The sequence below is a fragment of the Ciconia boyciana genome, chromosome 7, assembly GCF_034638445.1.
Source record: "Ciconia boyciana chromosome 7, ASM3463844v1, whole genome shotgun sequence".
Lineage (NCBI taxonomy): Eukaryota > Metazoa > Chordata > Aves > Ciconiiformes > Ciconiidae > Ciconia > Ciconia boyciana.
The window spans coordinates 7,544,375-7,558,320 of NC_132940.1; the positions used below are offsets into that span (position 1 = coordinate 7,544,375).

At 35.9% G+C, this 13,946-nt stretch overlaps 1 protein-coding gene across 4 annotated transcripts in view; it reads right to left on the reverse strand.

Annotated features, from left to right (window-relative positions):
* ZFYVE9 (zinc finger FYVE-type containing 9) overlaps positions 1-13,946 on the reverse strand; it is a 63,786-nt gene that overhangs the window by 34,308 nt on the left and 15,532 nt on the right. For 2 of the 4 annotated variants that reach the window (XM_072868867.1, XM_072868868.1), the window contains 3 exons: positions 11,735-11,839; positions 5,720-5,824; positions 2,848-4,928 (listed from right to left, as the gene is read on the reverse strand). In XM_072868867.1, the coding sequence (XP_072724968.1) occupies positions 2,848-4,928; positions 5,720-5,789 (2,151 nt within the window). In that variant the 5' untranslated portion in view covers positions 5,790-5,824; positions 11,735-11,839. The remainder of the gene's footprint in view (positions 1-2,847; positions 4,929-5,719; positions 5,825-11,734; positions 11,840-13,946) is intronic. The other 2 variants (XM_072868869.1, XM_072868870.1) reach the window with 2 other exon arrangements.

Sequence of the window (13,946 nt, forward strand, 5' to 3'; positions counted from 1 at the left end):
TTGTCAGTAAAAAGATGACATACAAATTTTATGTTTTTCCTATCAAGGATGATTGTTTCATCTGACAACAGAAAATATATAAATACATACAGTAAAATTTGTGAATGTATTCTCACACATTCTTCAGGTTCTTAATTTTAATTCAAAATTTACTGTAAGTGTATTACTTTCTACCACTCCCCTGAGATTCATATCTTCCATTAATTTTGCAATTATTATCCTGAAATTAAAAACCGAGACAGACTTCCCAGGTGCCACTCAACTACTTTTAAATGCAATTTTCATTCCCAAATGAAACAGATACATTCACCCCTACTACAATGATTTGTCATGATGCTAGTAAAGCTTAAAAAGAAACTGTTGTGCTAAAGCTTGTGTTCAAAAATATTTAGTCCCATGACTTCCCCCCGAAACAATTAATTGCAAGAGCTGAAGACACTAGCTCCCCAATTCTTTAATTTAGCAGAAACAGTGGAAGCGTCACTGTGATTCAGTAGTTACCTACACCACAGGCACATGGTCAACATGACTTGCTTTGGGGATGGTTATCTTAACCAGAAAGCAAGAGCAAACAGCTGAGAATAGCGATGTCTCAAGCCACTACAGCTAGATTAATCAGAGCTTGCCTGTCAAAGCCTTTGGTCTCCTTCCTCCCAGAATCATTACAGGAATTAAGTATTGTAAAGCAATTTGCAGTAAGTGCCAAGTATTATTTGACCTGTACTGATTCTTAGCATTTATTAGTAAGTGGGGTTTTTTAGAGAAAAAAACATTAAAAGGCATGAAATACCAGAATCTTCTGCCACATCTTTTGACTGCATGTGTGCAAATTTGGCCCAGACAACATTAGCTAACAAAGGCTTATAGAAACAAGCCATTCTGAGGATTATTCTAACACTCTGAGAATATTAAATACTAATATGTGACGTATTTTTCACATCTGAGAAACAAGTTTGTCTATAGAGCAGAGGGACCTTTTATTTTATCCATTCCCCACATACCATCCAAAACAATGCTGGTTGTTCTTCTCAAGGCTTGTCTTCAGTAGTTTAAAAAAAAAATAAAAATACACTACATTTTTTGGCCTTGCTCTATCTGTGCATGTTTTATCCATTTTGTTTACAGATATTTTCCTTTTCTGCTTCTCATTTGTGCAATTCAGGGCTTCAGTCATTACAGGGAAGTAATTAAATCCAAGCAATGAACTTGTTTAAAACACAAAAATAAGTAGAAAACATTACTGTAAATAAGAATTGTAGTCATATTTGTTAAACTCATAAAAAACCAAAAGAATTACCTAAATAACTGACAGTATAAGTTAATATATCAAAGCTAAAACAATGGACATTCCTTTAACTTGTATGCCTTACAGACTCTCCTTAACTGCAATGAGAAAAAGATTGAGACCTTTGATATTAACCGAAAGGTACACAAAAGGTAGGCATGTACCTCGTTTGATGCTTATTGATCTCCTGTGGTTACTAGCTCCACATCAGGACTTCCACTGCAACCAACCTGCAAGAGGATGGGCAGAAGCAAGCAACTGAAAGTCCTGGACCAATGCACAATGAATGTCTGTTTAGCTTTTAACAGTGTCCTGGGAAAGACTTCTCAGCATGTCTCAAAATCAAATTTGAATAAAATCTACTTATCTCGTGTTGCAGTGAAGAGATTGAGTCCTATGCATTTTGGTTACTAAAGGAAAAAGTGGCACGCATATATAGTCCTTTATAGAGGAGCAAGCCTGGGTTTTCTGCTAGGATGCTTCCAGCAACAGGTGGCATAAGGGTTTGAGTTTTTCAGATACATTTGCTTCTTTTAGGTCCTTTGTTCAAGTCATTCTGCTTCCCTGCACTCTTCTGGTAGCTAAAGATCTTGCCCATAACAGTCAGGAGGTCTTTCAATCAACTTCAGAAACCTTTGGATAGGGCCTAAATGAACCAAAGTTACTTTTATTCTAGTTTTTTCGTGGGTTTTAATATTTCTTTTCATCTTAAAAATATTCATTAATATCTACTTGACAAGAGTGTTAGTTTACTGCTTTTGAATCATCATTTTTTTTTCCTAAGTTCCTACTTCGCATGTGCCACTGACTTTTATTTCAGTAACAAGATATTTGGAAATACTTTACAAGCTAATCATTTACTATAAACTTGCCACATAAGAATGTGTTGACCTAGATGGCGCATATATAAAACTTAAAAAAAAAAAAAAAGGCAACAATAAAATATCTTACACAACTCAAAATTATACAGAAATTATGTTTTAGTTGTCTTCATTACAAAATTTCTCACCATGTGCACATACATCAGGTTACAGAAAATTTACTACATTTTTTTCCAGGAGCAAATGTATATTCTTTAAAATAATGTAAGCAATATGAGAAAAGTTAGTAAGGAAGTCTTAAAAGAAAAGAGTTGATCAGCCATCTAAACCAGCAGGAACGCCAGCAATTCAACAGCACACTTCCAATTCCCATCAATATGTTTCAGTATCTTTAATGGGATTATTCATGCAGTAATTTCTGCAAACTAGTTTCCTGTGCTCAGCCATTTTATAGCAGTTCTACATGAATCCAATGTTGACTGTTGCAATCAACAAATACACTGCTCATACAAGCTAATAATTCTTTCAGTTATAAATGACAATTAGTTATTCTCTATTAGAACCCTAAATAGATTAGAGCTTAGAAACTCCTTTTTTTCCTTCACAAAATCAAACACAGCTTTATAGAAAGAGACGTCACAGGTAACTATAGCCAGTGGGTTAGCAAGTCCTCTGATTTGATTTTATGCAGTATCAGGGAAAAAAAAGTGCTTTGAGCTTACTCACAAAATACGAACTTACCTTCCCGCAAGCTCTGCAATGATGCCTTCTTTTGGTGAATGTAAATCTGGCCTCGCATTTCATACAGTTTGGTGCTTGAGAATCTGGAACCCAAACTGGAGCCACCTCACCCAAAGTTGTAAAAGGCTTTCTGGCTGGAGCTCCAAACTGACCAGCTCTGAGATCATTATCTGGACTATATGAGGCTACTGCAAGGCACGGACTACTAGAAACTCCAGATTCATACTCTTCCAAATGTTCCCCATTAGTATCAGTAACAGAGGCATTTAAAGATGTTTCACCAGGAAATGCATCTGCTGTATCCCCTATTTGTGTTTTACCAAAGACATTTTTGTTTTTACTATTACCTCCACAATTTGGGGGAACAAGATCATTTTGTAAGTGGTCCGATAATGGCTTCGGAATCTGCAGTTTAAGATTTGTAGGTTGTTTAGGTCTTGCACCACCAAAAGGAACACTGATAGATTGCAGATTAGTCACTGGTTTTGGTGAAGTTTGCCCTTGCATGGATGAAACCTGACTACAAAGATTATGTAAATAATTTTTCTTTATGTGGTCACCAGTGCTGTTTAAAATAAGACCGCTCCCTTCTGTGGTCTCATTTCCTCTCTGTTCATAAACATTAGCATAACATTCTGACTTGCTCTCCTCTATCTCCTTTTCCTCTGTTACCGAGTCTTCCTTAGAGGGTAAAGTCTTTGGAACATGAGCAACAACTGGGTTCTGCATTCCATAGGAATCACAACCATTAGACAGAGAGCTTGCTGCTGATGTAGCCATCACATCAGAGAGACTGGACTGTTCAAGCTCATCTATACCAGTTCCTTTTAAGTCTATGCCTGCCTCCATCATCCCATTTCCACCTTCTTTACTGTTACTACATGCCTCATCAGGCTGTTTTGTCTGCAGAAGTCTTTCATTCTCTCCCAGAGTTTGCTTATTATTAATTTCATTCAACTTAGTCAGTTCCCAATTAGTCATCTCCTGAGATTCAGGGTAACACTCTGCCATGCTGAGCAATTCTGTTTTGCCAAGATTTTTATCACATTCAAGGACTTCGCTTTTGGTGGCACTAACATCCTCAGGGGCAAAATGTTCTGCAACACATTCCTTGTAATTGCCACTTCCAGCCACGTTAGGTTGACAAGTTTCAGTGAGCCCAGATAGCCTAGACTGTAACTGTTGGGTTGTTTCCTGTTCTATGATTAAGCTTCCATTACTTGAACCAGAAGAAGAGGTTTTAGCTTCTAGATCCGTTCTCTGAGGAATGGCTTTACTAGGAAAATTTTCAACTGATACACAATTTTCTTGCATTTTAATGGTACCATCAACTGGTCTCTGTAAGAGAGTCACTGCATTAATCCCTGCAGTTGTAGCTTCTGAAGACAGTGAATCTTTACTCATATTAAAATCATCCTTTAATCGAGAGGAGGGGCATGCAACGGTCAGGCTTTCAGATGAAGCATTAATCAAATGACTTACAGAGTCATCTTCAGTGCGCAGCCGATTTACTTGCTTTTCTGTATCTATATCTTTTTCCGTGGATCCATTTACAGTAACACTAAACTGATCACTCTGTCGGTTTTCATTATCCAGTGTAAAGCTAATAGTGTCCATTAGGGACTGACTGTTGTAATTTTTACAATCCAGCAAATCGCCACTTTGTAGTGTTCTTCTGTCACAGTTATGCATGACTGCCACCACTAGTACATTCTTCTCCTCTGGCAAGCAAGCTATATTTGCACATTTCTTTTCTCCTGTTTCCACAGTGTTACACTGATCATCCCGATTACTATTTCTTTTAATCAATTGATCGTCTGCTGCTGCCTGATCATCAATCCACATGACTGGAGTCTCTGGGCTTATGCTAAAATCCTTTCCATTAGCACAGTGATCCTCTCCTCCTGTTGGTGTAGTCACTGAATGAGACAAGGAGAAAGACTTTAATCTCTGTTGACATTCATTAGGAGTTGTAGTATCATTCACATTGGCCACGGTCGGGTTAAATGACAGACGACGAGCAGGCGGATCTAGAATCTGATTCCACTTTGCACCCAATAGTGTAGGTGAAACAGCGGCATCTGAAAAAGTGTTTAAATACGAGAACTTACTGTCCTGTTAATGCTACAGGTTCTATTAACTCTGTTGTATTAGAATGCCCCAAATATAAATGTAGAGATGATCAAATATGGGCACAACAGTAAAACACATCTGCCATAACTAACATCCTTGATCAACCATTAGTAGTGTAACTGCATAATATTTCTGGAACTCAATAAGTTAGAGCTACACCAATTAGTATCAGGTTGAATTTGCACAAGCAACTTTAAACTATTGATTAATATACTTTAGACAGATAGAAATGCCTAGAAAGATTCCCACTCCCATAAAATGTTCAACTTCCTTGACAGCACAGAAGTAGCAATTAGACTAAGCAAAATATTTAATACTTCAAATATTATAACTTTCATTATATGATTTATGTGACCTAATAAAACATTTCTATGCTTGAGTCTCCCAAAACCGCAGAAGAAGCTTAAAATAAGTTTTGCCTGATTTGTTTAAAATAAATTATTAAAATGTTGCCAATGAGATTAAGCTTCACAAAACCTTTCTTTAAAAAGTGTATGGAAGATTTTCTATTAAAAGAGTGAGAAATTTTTAAAAGGTAAAAAAGATGAATGGAAACAGAAGAGAATACTACTAACAAATACTGAAGACACACCATGCAAAATTAACATGTTTTTTGCAAGTTCTGAGATTAATTTGCAACTCAAAACCAAAAAGGATATCACAGATCTCTCCCTCTTCAATGGTGTTCTCTGTAGAATACATCTAATGTGCATCTACAATCTTGTTCAAAATGACTCACCTTCGTTTTGCTCAAATTCATCTAAAACCTTATCGAGGTTATATGCCTCTGCTTGGAAATAGTTCTCCATTTGTCAGGGAAAGACCACCAGATTCTTGTCTGAACCTGTCAGAGAACAAATTACAATGAGATATTTAACCTTCAGTCAGCAGTATTCCACTACATATTGCCCTGATTTAAGGGGAAAAGAAGTCCTCTGTAAATCAAATTTTACATACATTACATGTATAAATTAAAAGTATTGTCCAGGAATAAAAATTATTTGTGTGCTTAAACTTCCTTAATTCAGATTAACAACCTCCCCAAACTTGCTTTGGATTTTATTACCTCCAGTGTCCCACATTAATGTGCTTAACCATTAGGATCACCATAATGGTAAGAGCAAAACTGCTCCAACACCAGTCAGAAAATAACAGTCTAGAGAACCAAAAGGCCAACTAACAACCTAAAGATCCAGCTTTCAGTTCCGTGCTACCACCAATTAGCTCATGTGGCTTTGAACAAGTAGTTTAAACGCTCTGTGCTTCTGATTTTTTAATGTATACTAGGCTAGCAGTATTCTGTGTCACTCCTCATTTCCCAGAGGTGCTTCAAAGACTCATACTTGTAAAAGTTGTTAAAGGCCTTAATGGGTGTTACTTGAATTGTGCTAGCTCTTAAAATGCCTGCTTTAATAATCCTCGTTTCCCTGAAAGGCAGGCACTGGAAATCTAGCAAAATGCACAGAAGTAAATAGTCTCATCAAAAGATAATACTCTCAGGCTGGAAAGGAAGATGACAAGGGAGAAACGAAAAAAAAAAACCCAACCCTAAGTCATTAAATAACTTTCTACAACTTCACATAATATATAACATTTTTGCCCTAACAGTAGGAATATGGTCTTCTTGCTACCAAAGGCTTGTAGCAACAAGACACCCCAATTCATTTTTTAAAAACATTCACTACCAGCAAAGACATTTTCACTGAGAAATGTGTGCCATAACCTATATACCATAGAGACCTTGATTTGATCTGTTCTCTGAACATCATCCAAAACAGCCTTATTCTCTTCAGAGTTGGCTTTCAATGTTGTGAAATAAGGAAATGGAGGAGGAGAGGGTGAGAACCTTGTTTTGCAGCAAGAAACAGCGTTAGACCTGGCAGCTAGACTCCAGCTCAATTAAAAACCTGCTCTTTTACACTAGAGGTAGAACAAACACAAGAAACACGTCAGAGGAAGTTTCAAATTTAAAACTATACTTTAACATTACCCCCATAATATCTGGATTTGAGGAAAACATCAACCAGTCTTATTTCAATTACTACAACATTAAATACAATTTTGTGTTTATTGTGGGCAACAGCTACAATTAGGTTATTGGTACAAAAAGATCATGCATTAAAATATCACAAAATGCAGAGTTCAAGTTTTTAAGGTTGACCTCAAATTTGACACATGGTGTTTTTAAAAGACGATCATGTTACAACATAAATACATTGCTATTTAATATAATCAAATTAAATCGTGTTTTAAAGATATGTACAAAAGTCAATTTTAAAGAAAATTAGTGTAATGGCAACTTAGAAATTGCAATAAGCATCACCCAAAAAAAGACCGTTTTGTGAAGAAATTCAGAGATAAACGAGAGTTGTCACCACCTTGATCAAAGGTTGCATTTCAGAAGTCTAAAAAAGCTCAAGACTTTACATTCTCTATCAAAAGCCAGGTTCTGACCTCTAACTGTAACAGAGTGTACTCTTTGATCCCTTAGATACCTACTGCAAGGTCGTCCTGAGTTATCCAATCTGCCCACCAAGTCATTGTATTAAAAATCTTTCATACCATTTTAACGGAAACAATTACATTTACTACACACATTTCAATTAAACCAAAATAATTTTAAAAAGCAGATGCTTCTCCTTAGGTAAATACTAAATTCATTCAAACTACATCCAAATGCCGAGAGTTTGGAGGTTCTCTTGCACCTTTCTCTCTACCTTATTTCAACTTAATTAGGAAGCATCTTTACCAGCTCAGTAAATATCAAATATTGAAAAGTTAATTAGAATCTGTCCCAATGGAATATTTTTTTTCCATTCAGAGTTCTAAACATTAACCAAAATTAACTCACTATAGTAAGACTGTTTTGTACAAAATACCATATAATTTCACATCCATTTATAATGTATTTAATTTACATTATAATGATAACATTCCAATCTAGCAAACAATTGATGAAGATGTGAATAATTATTCCTAGGCAAAGTCCTACTACTAAGATCAATGATGCAAAGAGTATTTGTCAGTGAAGCACTGCAAAACTGAAAAGTGTCATACAAAATTTTTGTGTTCAAGAGTGAAACTGTGATGCTGTCTGAAGCCATCGCACTCAGATTTCCATGCACTTTCATAGTGAAAAAGGGCATCCAGTGAAGGCATTCGCTAGGACATAAACACGAACTCTGCAATATGGGTGGCCACAAAGAAATAGGCTACAAGCATTGATTTTTTTTGTTTTGCTTATTTTAGAGAAAATAATGATTACTGACAAGCAAGTTGATGGGGAAGGAATGCTATGCTGATTATATAATTGCTGAAAACATGTTTTTAAGTAACTCTTTGGATGACCGCATTTTGCTTCTGTGTAACTTTCAAATGTTTAGAAAAATTCAGACCTGACCATTCTTACAACTTCAAAACCTGACTGAAAGCCCAATAAAATTACTTCAGAACTAACTCAAATGTATGCTCATTGGACTAAGTAGAATATAAGCCCCATTTGCCCCTAACATTTCATAAATTTAGTCCTATATTAGCTGCTTTTTCATTGTCATACAAATCAGGAACAAGATATGCCTAACCAAAGAAAGGAGTGTTAGAAGTTCATAATAAATATAATAATTTTTATTGACTTCAGTCAGGGTTTGGCCTTTAAATTTTATATTAAGTGTGATTTTATAACATTAGAAAAACACAAATATTCAGACTTAGGAGACCACATGTTTAACAATAACAAGGGCATATAAAGAAGACTTAGAATTTTGTTCCCACTCCCTTACAATCCCAATGTGGTTAATACTTCATAGCATCTCTGTGAAATTATTATTTTATTAACATCTGTATTATCTAATATTAAATAACTAAGATTTGTGAGTTTAAATTTGGTCCAATATAACAGAGGGATTTTTTCTATATTTTAAAAAATTCTAAGGAGAGAGAACTATGTGTAAACAAATACATGTAACCATATGAATTCTGAAGCTCAAATACTGGTGCACAAACATGCAATGAGCCAAAATCCAGACTGATGGATGCTCATAGTCCAAACTGAAGAGAGAAAAGACCTTTTATATCATTATTGTTATTTCACTTACTGACGTACCAGGATAGATGGAGAGCCTTTTATTTTTAAACTCACAGTCACTAAGCTGACAGCCTCTCTAAATGAGATCTCATTGTCTATGCAAGTAGGCATTTCTCAGAAAAAGTCAGCTGCAAATCTTCAGGTCTAACATCTAAAATCATTATTATAATATAAAACAACACAACAACACCCCAAGCTTTTCCAGAAGTTTCTGTCCAAGGGCAAAACACACTTCCAAACCCACCAAAGTCCTTACTGCCCTCTTCCTGAGAGAAAAGGAAGACGAGTACTCATGTTCCTAACAGATACCCACAATACTTCTTGACCAATAGGTTGTCAGCAACTCATATTTCTGCCAGTTTAGGATCGAATACTTCAATTCTGCATAGCCAGCAACTCAAGATCAAAACAGAAAACACAAAATGCTCTAACACAGCATGCTATAATAATCGGGTAGCTGTTTTCCACATGGTTTAGAATTTAATTTTATTTTGAATATTTTTGTGAATTATCCAACATAAATAAAAAGAAACATATTCCTTTACAGGTCTTTGGAAACTTTGATTGTAACTCACAGGTACCACTATAAAAGTTTGGAACAGTTTTAGAATTATTCTAGTCCCAAACTTCCTCCTAGTAAAAAAGTTGAAATAACATTTTTAAAGGATCCTTGATAGTTGTGAAACTCTTTATTATTGCTCGACTATTCCAAGCCATGGCATGGAGAGAAGCTGACAAGCAAAGACACAACTTAAACTCTGGAAAAGTGAGAATAAAAACATGAGCAAATCAGGAAGAAATTTCAATGGCAATTTTAGCTGTATGCTGCCAAAAAGGAGATACCTCCTAAATTAGTGTATATTGGGATGAACAGTATGAAGAAGAGGATATCATGCCAGTGCAAGGAAAAGAAGACATAAATCACCAATCCAGTGAAAAGCATGAGATGGTTTTTCAAAAATACAGTCCTCCATGCAAAGATTTGGCAGAAAAGACTAATTATAGGCAAAAGAAAAACATTAAATAGCAATTTTTTTCTTTTTAAATTCTGTATCAAAAAAAAACCAAAACAATGGCTACCATCCACTGGTACGGTAAGTCCAGAACCCAAGATCACTTGTTACCCATTGTAGAGTCATCTCCTGTCTTTCATGGCAAAAAGCTAATAAAAACATGCAGCCTATCAATCAGATTATTTTCAAGCTCCTGTTGGATCACACATCATGCGTAATTCAGAAACTGTGTTTTACTTATCAATTTCTTCATACAACAGCATGGACTTATCATCATCTCCATCTCATCTCTAAAACTTAAGAACTTACATTTTATCAAGCTTACATGCTCTACTCTCCCCTAACATCTAAATATAAAGGTGCATGTACCATTATGTCTGTGTCATATGTATCCAGAATTACTATCCTAGTCATCATAGCATTTAGACATGAGACAAACTTTAATTGATTAGTGGGGAGGGAAGGAGACAGAAGTAAAGGACAGAAAAACCTTCCTTAAAATTAGATAGTATTCTGAACAGGCTTAACCTTGGAGACTGCCTCTCAAGACAGCTCAGATATCCAACATGCCAGCTTCTTCTTGGGAAGTGAACTGTACAAAGAGATAGGCCTTGTGTTATACCTTCAAAGCAGCAAGACTTGTATTTGTTTTGGTCTCTACGATAAGAAATTATGTAACCCATGATCTTCTGCACTGCACATCCTAAATGACCCTCATTTTTTCACCACCAGAAATGACAGCCTTAAGTCTTTCAAATTTTCTTGACTCTAACAGTGGACGACCAGCACACAATCCCATTAAAACGCTATAATACAAAATGCACCAAAAGGAAATAATACCAACATACAACTATTAGCCTCATAGCAAAGGCCTAAAAATCAGAGAGTAAAGAACCAGAATAAGATCTCAGGACTTTCTATCATGCTGTCCTGTGTAGACTACTCTTTCAATATGAAACTGTGAGCATACACATTTCAGTAAACTCTTACTAAACAAAATACTCAAGTAGTTTATTATAGTCCTCACCAAAAATATATATGAAAGACTCCTAAGATGAAAGTTACAAGGGGCATGATCAAACTGAAACCAAACATTGCTCATTCATCCTGATAAAAATCAGACGTCCAGAAAACTTAATTTTCCCATAGCATGACAACATGGAATTATATATCAACTGGACAAATTAATTTATTAGATCTAGTGCTCCTGAGGACTTCCTTCAACCCCAAGAAACAACAGTCAAGTCCACATATTGTTCCACCTCCCCTTAGTGATCTTTGTATTATTTGCCCCTGGGAGGAAGAAGTCAAGCACGTTTGCTGTAATGAACAGCTTGTTCAGAGAGTTCAGCAATAGCTGTATTTTTAACTGATGAGACCTGCCTACAGCACAGACTGAGGAAGAAAGACTTGGCCCACTTCCCCCCTCCCCCAAACAAAATAAGACACATCTTTGCTCTAAAACAAGGCAATTACTCTCAATAAAAGCCAAAACAACAAAATGCTAAAAATACTCCACCATCTTATATAGAAGATATATATACATATATAGACGTGTATAGATATAAATATATATCCATAAGCATACATAAAAATATATGCATTTTAAGTACATACCCCTGAATCATTATATTCTAAAGTAGAACTTGCCTCTTACCTTTTTCTCTTATACATATGTTAAGAAACGAATGACCCTGTGCCTACTCATGATGACTGCAGCACAACCAGCCAGTTCTGCTGAATCAGTGTGTTCTACTTGATCCTAGAAAGAAAACATAAACATGTATTTTATGATTGGTAATTCTGCCACAAACCATGTTTTTTCAACGCATGACTGCAGCTAGCACAGGCACATTTGGCAAATGCTGCAAGCCTTCAAATGATTTGGATTACATTTGCAGCTTTAAATTCAGGGATCTATGCACTATGCCACTATTGCACTCCAATATTCTGGTGAAAAAAGCTGCTAATAAAAAACACATTGCTATCTACCTAGTATTATTCTTCATTTAACTGTAAACCCACAGAGTGAGGCAGCAACTCCAACTGTCCTTGTATTCCTGATGACCTTGACTGTAACAATTTATAAAACTAGCCTCTGAAGTTAATTATATTACACTACAATAGGCCTTCCAAAAATAAAGAGCTAGTAGCTTTGATACTCAACAAAAATTCACAGCCCTGTGAATTCTGTAAACTGTATTCATCAGCTTCCCATTGATTTTGTTACACCTAAACAACTGGTTTTGTCTTCAAATTACTCCCTCTACAATCTTAGGCTCTCTTCATTTCCTAGAGGCTTCTTCTCTCAAAAAACACAATGGCATCAACCTTCAATAGCAGGGAGGACCCAAGCAAAAAAATGAGTCTTCAGAAGAAACTGTCTTGTTCTAACTACAGCATTTCTATAGGTCAGGTGCTCATTTTCACAGGCTGCATCCTAACAGTCAGCATAGCTCAAAAATCCAACACAGACATGAGCAAAGAAAAGAGACTAGTTTATGACAAACAGTGCAACAAGAATGAGGAGTGAGATGATAAGTTAAATTCATGTTTTAAGGTTTGCTGGTGCTGGTTTTGACCTGTTAGGTAGTTGAAATATTTCTTAGTGCTCTGATGAAGCAGCAGCATATGTTAGAAAAAAAATCTTAAAACTCCAGCAAAATGAACAGAGCTAAAAAAAAAATCAGTTCTCCATGCATGAAAGCGATATTCAGTGTAATACTACAATTTTCCCAGGGTTGTTTATTATTCTTTTCACAAATAAGCTACAGTAATAATTCCAGGAAACTAATGAACTGAATAGTAGCACTCTTAGTAGCACTGTTTCCAAACTCAGGATAAAATCCTACAGCTTTGTACGCCAACAGAACTGTTCCTGTATGCAAGTAAAATTGCTGATGCCATGTATATTTCTACCTCTACAAGCTGAGATGAATTTTGGATATTTGGGAAATAGTAGAAATAATTGCATTACGAAGTTCTTCAGATAGGTTTTGTATGCATGCAAAAATGGAGGTGAGGGAAATTCAATTCCACTGAAAGGCTTCAGAATGATAAGCTTTTTCAAAGGGATGTGAAGTACATGTGGCAGCGGGGCAAGGTTATCTGTACCACCACCACGTCCTCTCCTGGCCTGTAGGTGGAGGAAAATGATTCCGTTTTCATGACCCCTTTGAAAAGATGGATCAGTTAATGACAATTCCGTTTGTGATTTATGACAAGGCCTGTCAACTGCATCATGAACATCAAACACATTTCACATGAACCAGTCGGTCATACATTAACCACAAAGTTCAATCTTTACCGATCAGAAATGGATCAGACCTAGCAACCTACAGCTGAAACTAGCTGTGCTGTTACCAGTGCTCTAAGCCAACAAGCCTTCTAGGCAAGCGATATTCAGGGCAACAGTACAGCTTTATTATTCATTGTTTTTATTCTGATCCACTTTCCTTGTTCCATCCTTCCCAGGTAATAAATTTTTGTCCGTAACCATTCAACACAGAAGAACACCGATCCAATCAATCACTACCAGTCTCCAAAGAAAGCTTTGAAGAGATATTACCTGGAGGTCCCAGAGCTTTTTGTTTGCAATTCAACATTTACTCTTGGTAGCCATTTCCCCTTACAAAGATCAATGCAAAAATCAAAGCGTGCTTACAGGTAGGAATGTAATATATTTAAACAAAAAGCAATTAAAAATAAGTAAATTATAAGGTTTGGATTTCCTGAAAAATGAACAAGTTGACAACAGAGCCAAATTCTTTTTCCAGTAAGAAGTTAATGTAAGAGAACTATATTAAAATATAAATCAAGGACAAAAAGAGTAACTACAAAGGAGAGTCAAGAATATTCACAACAATGTA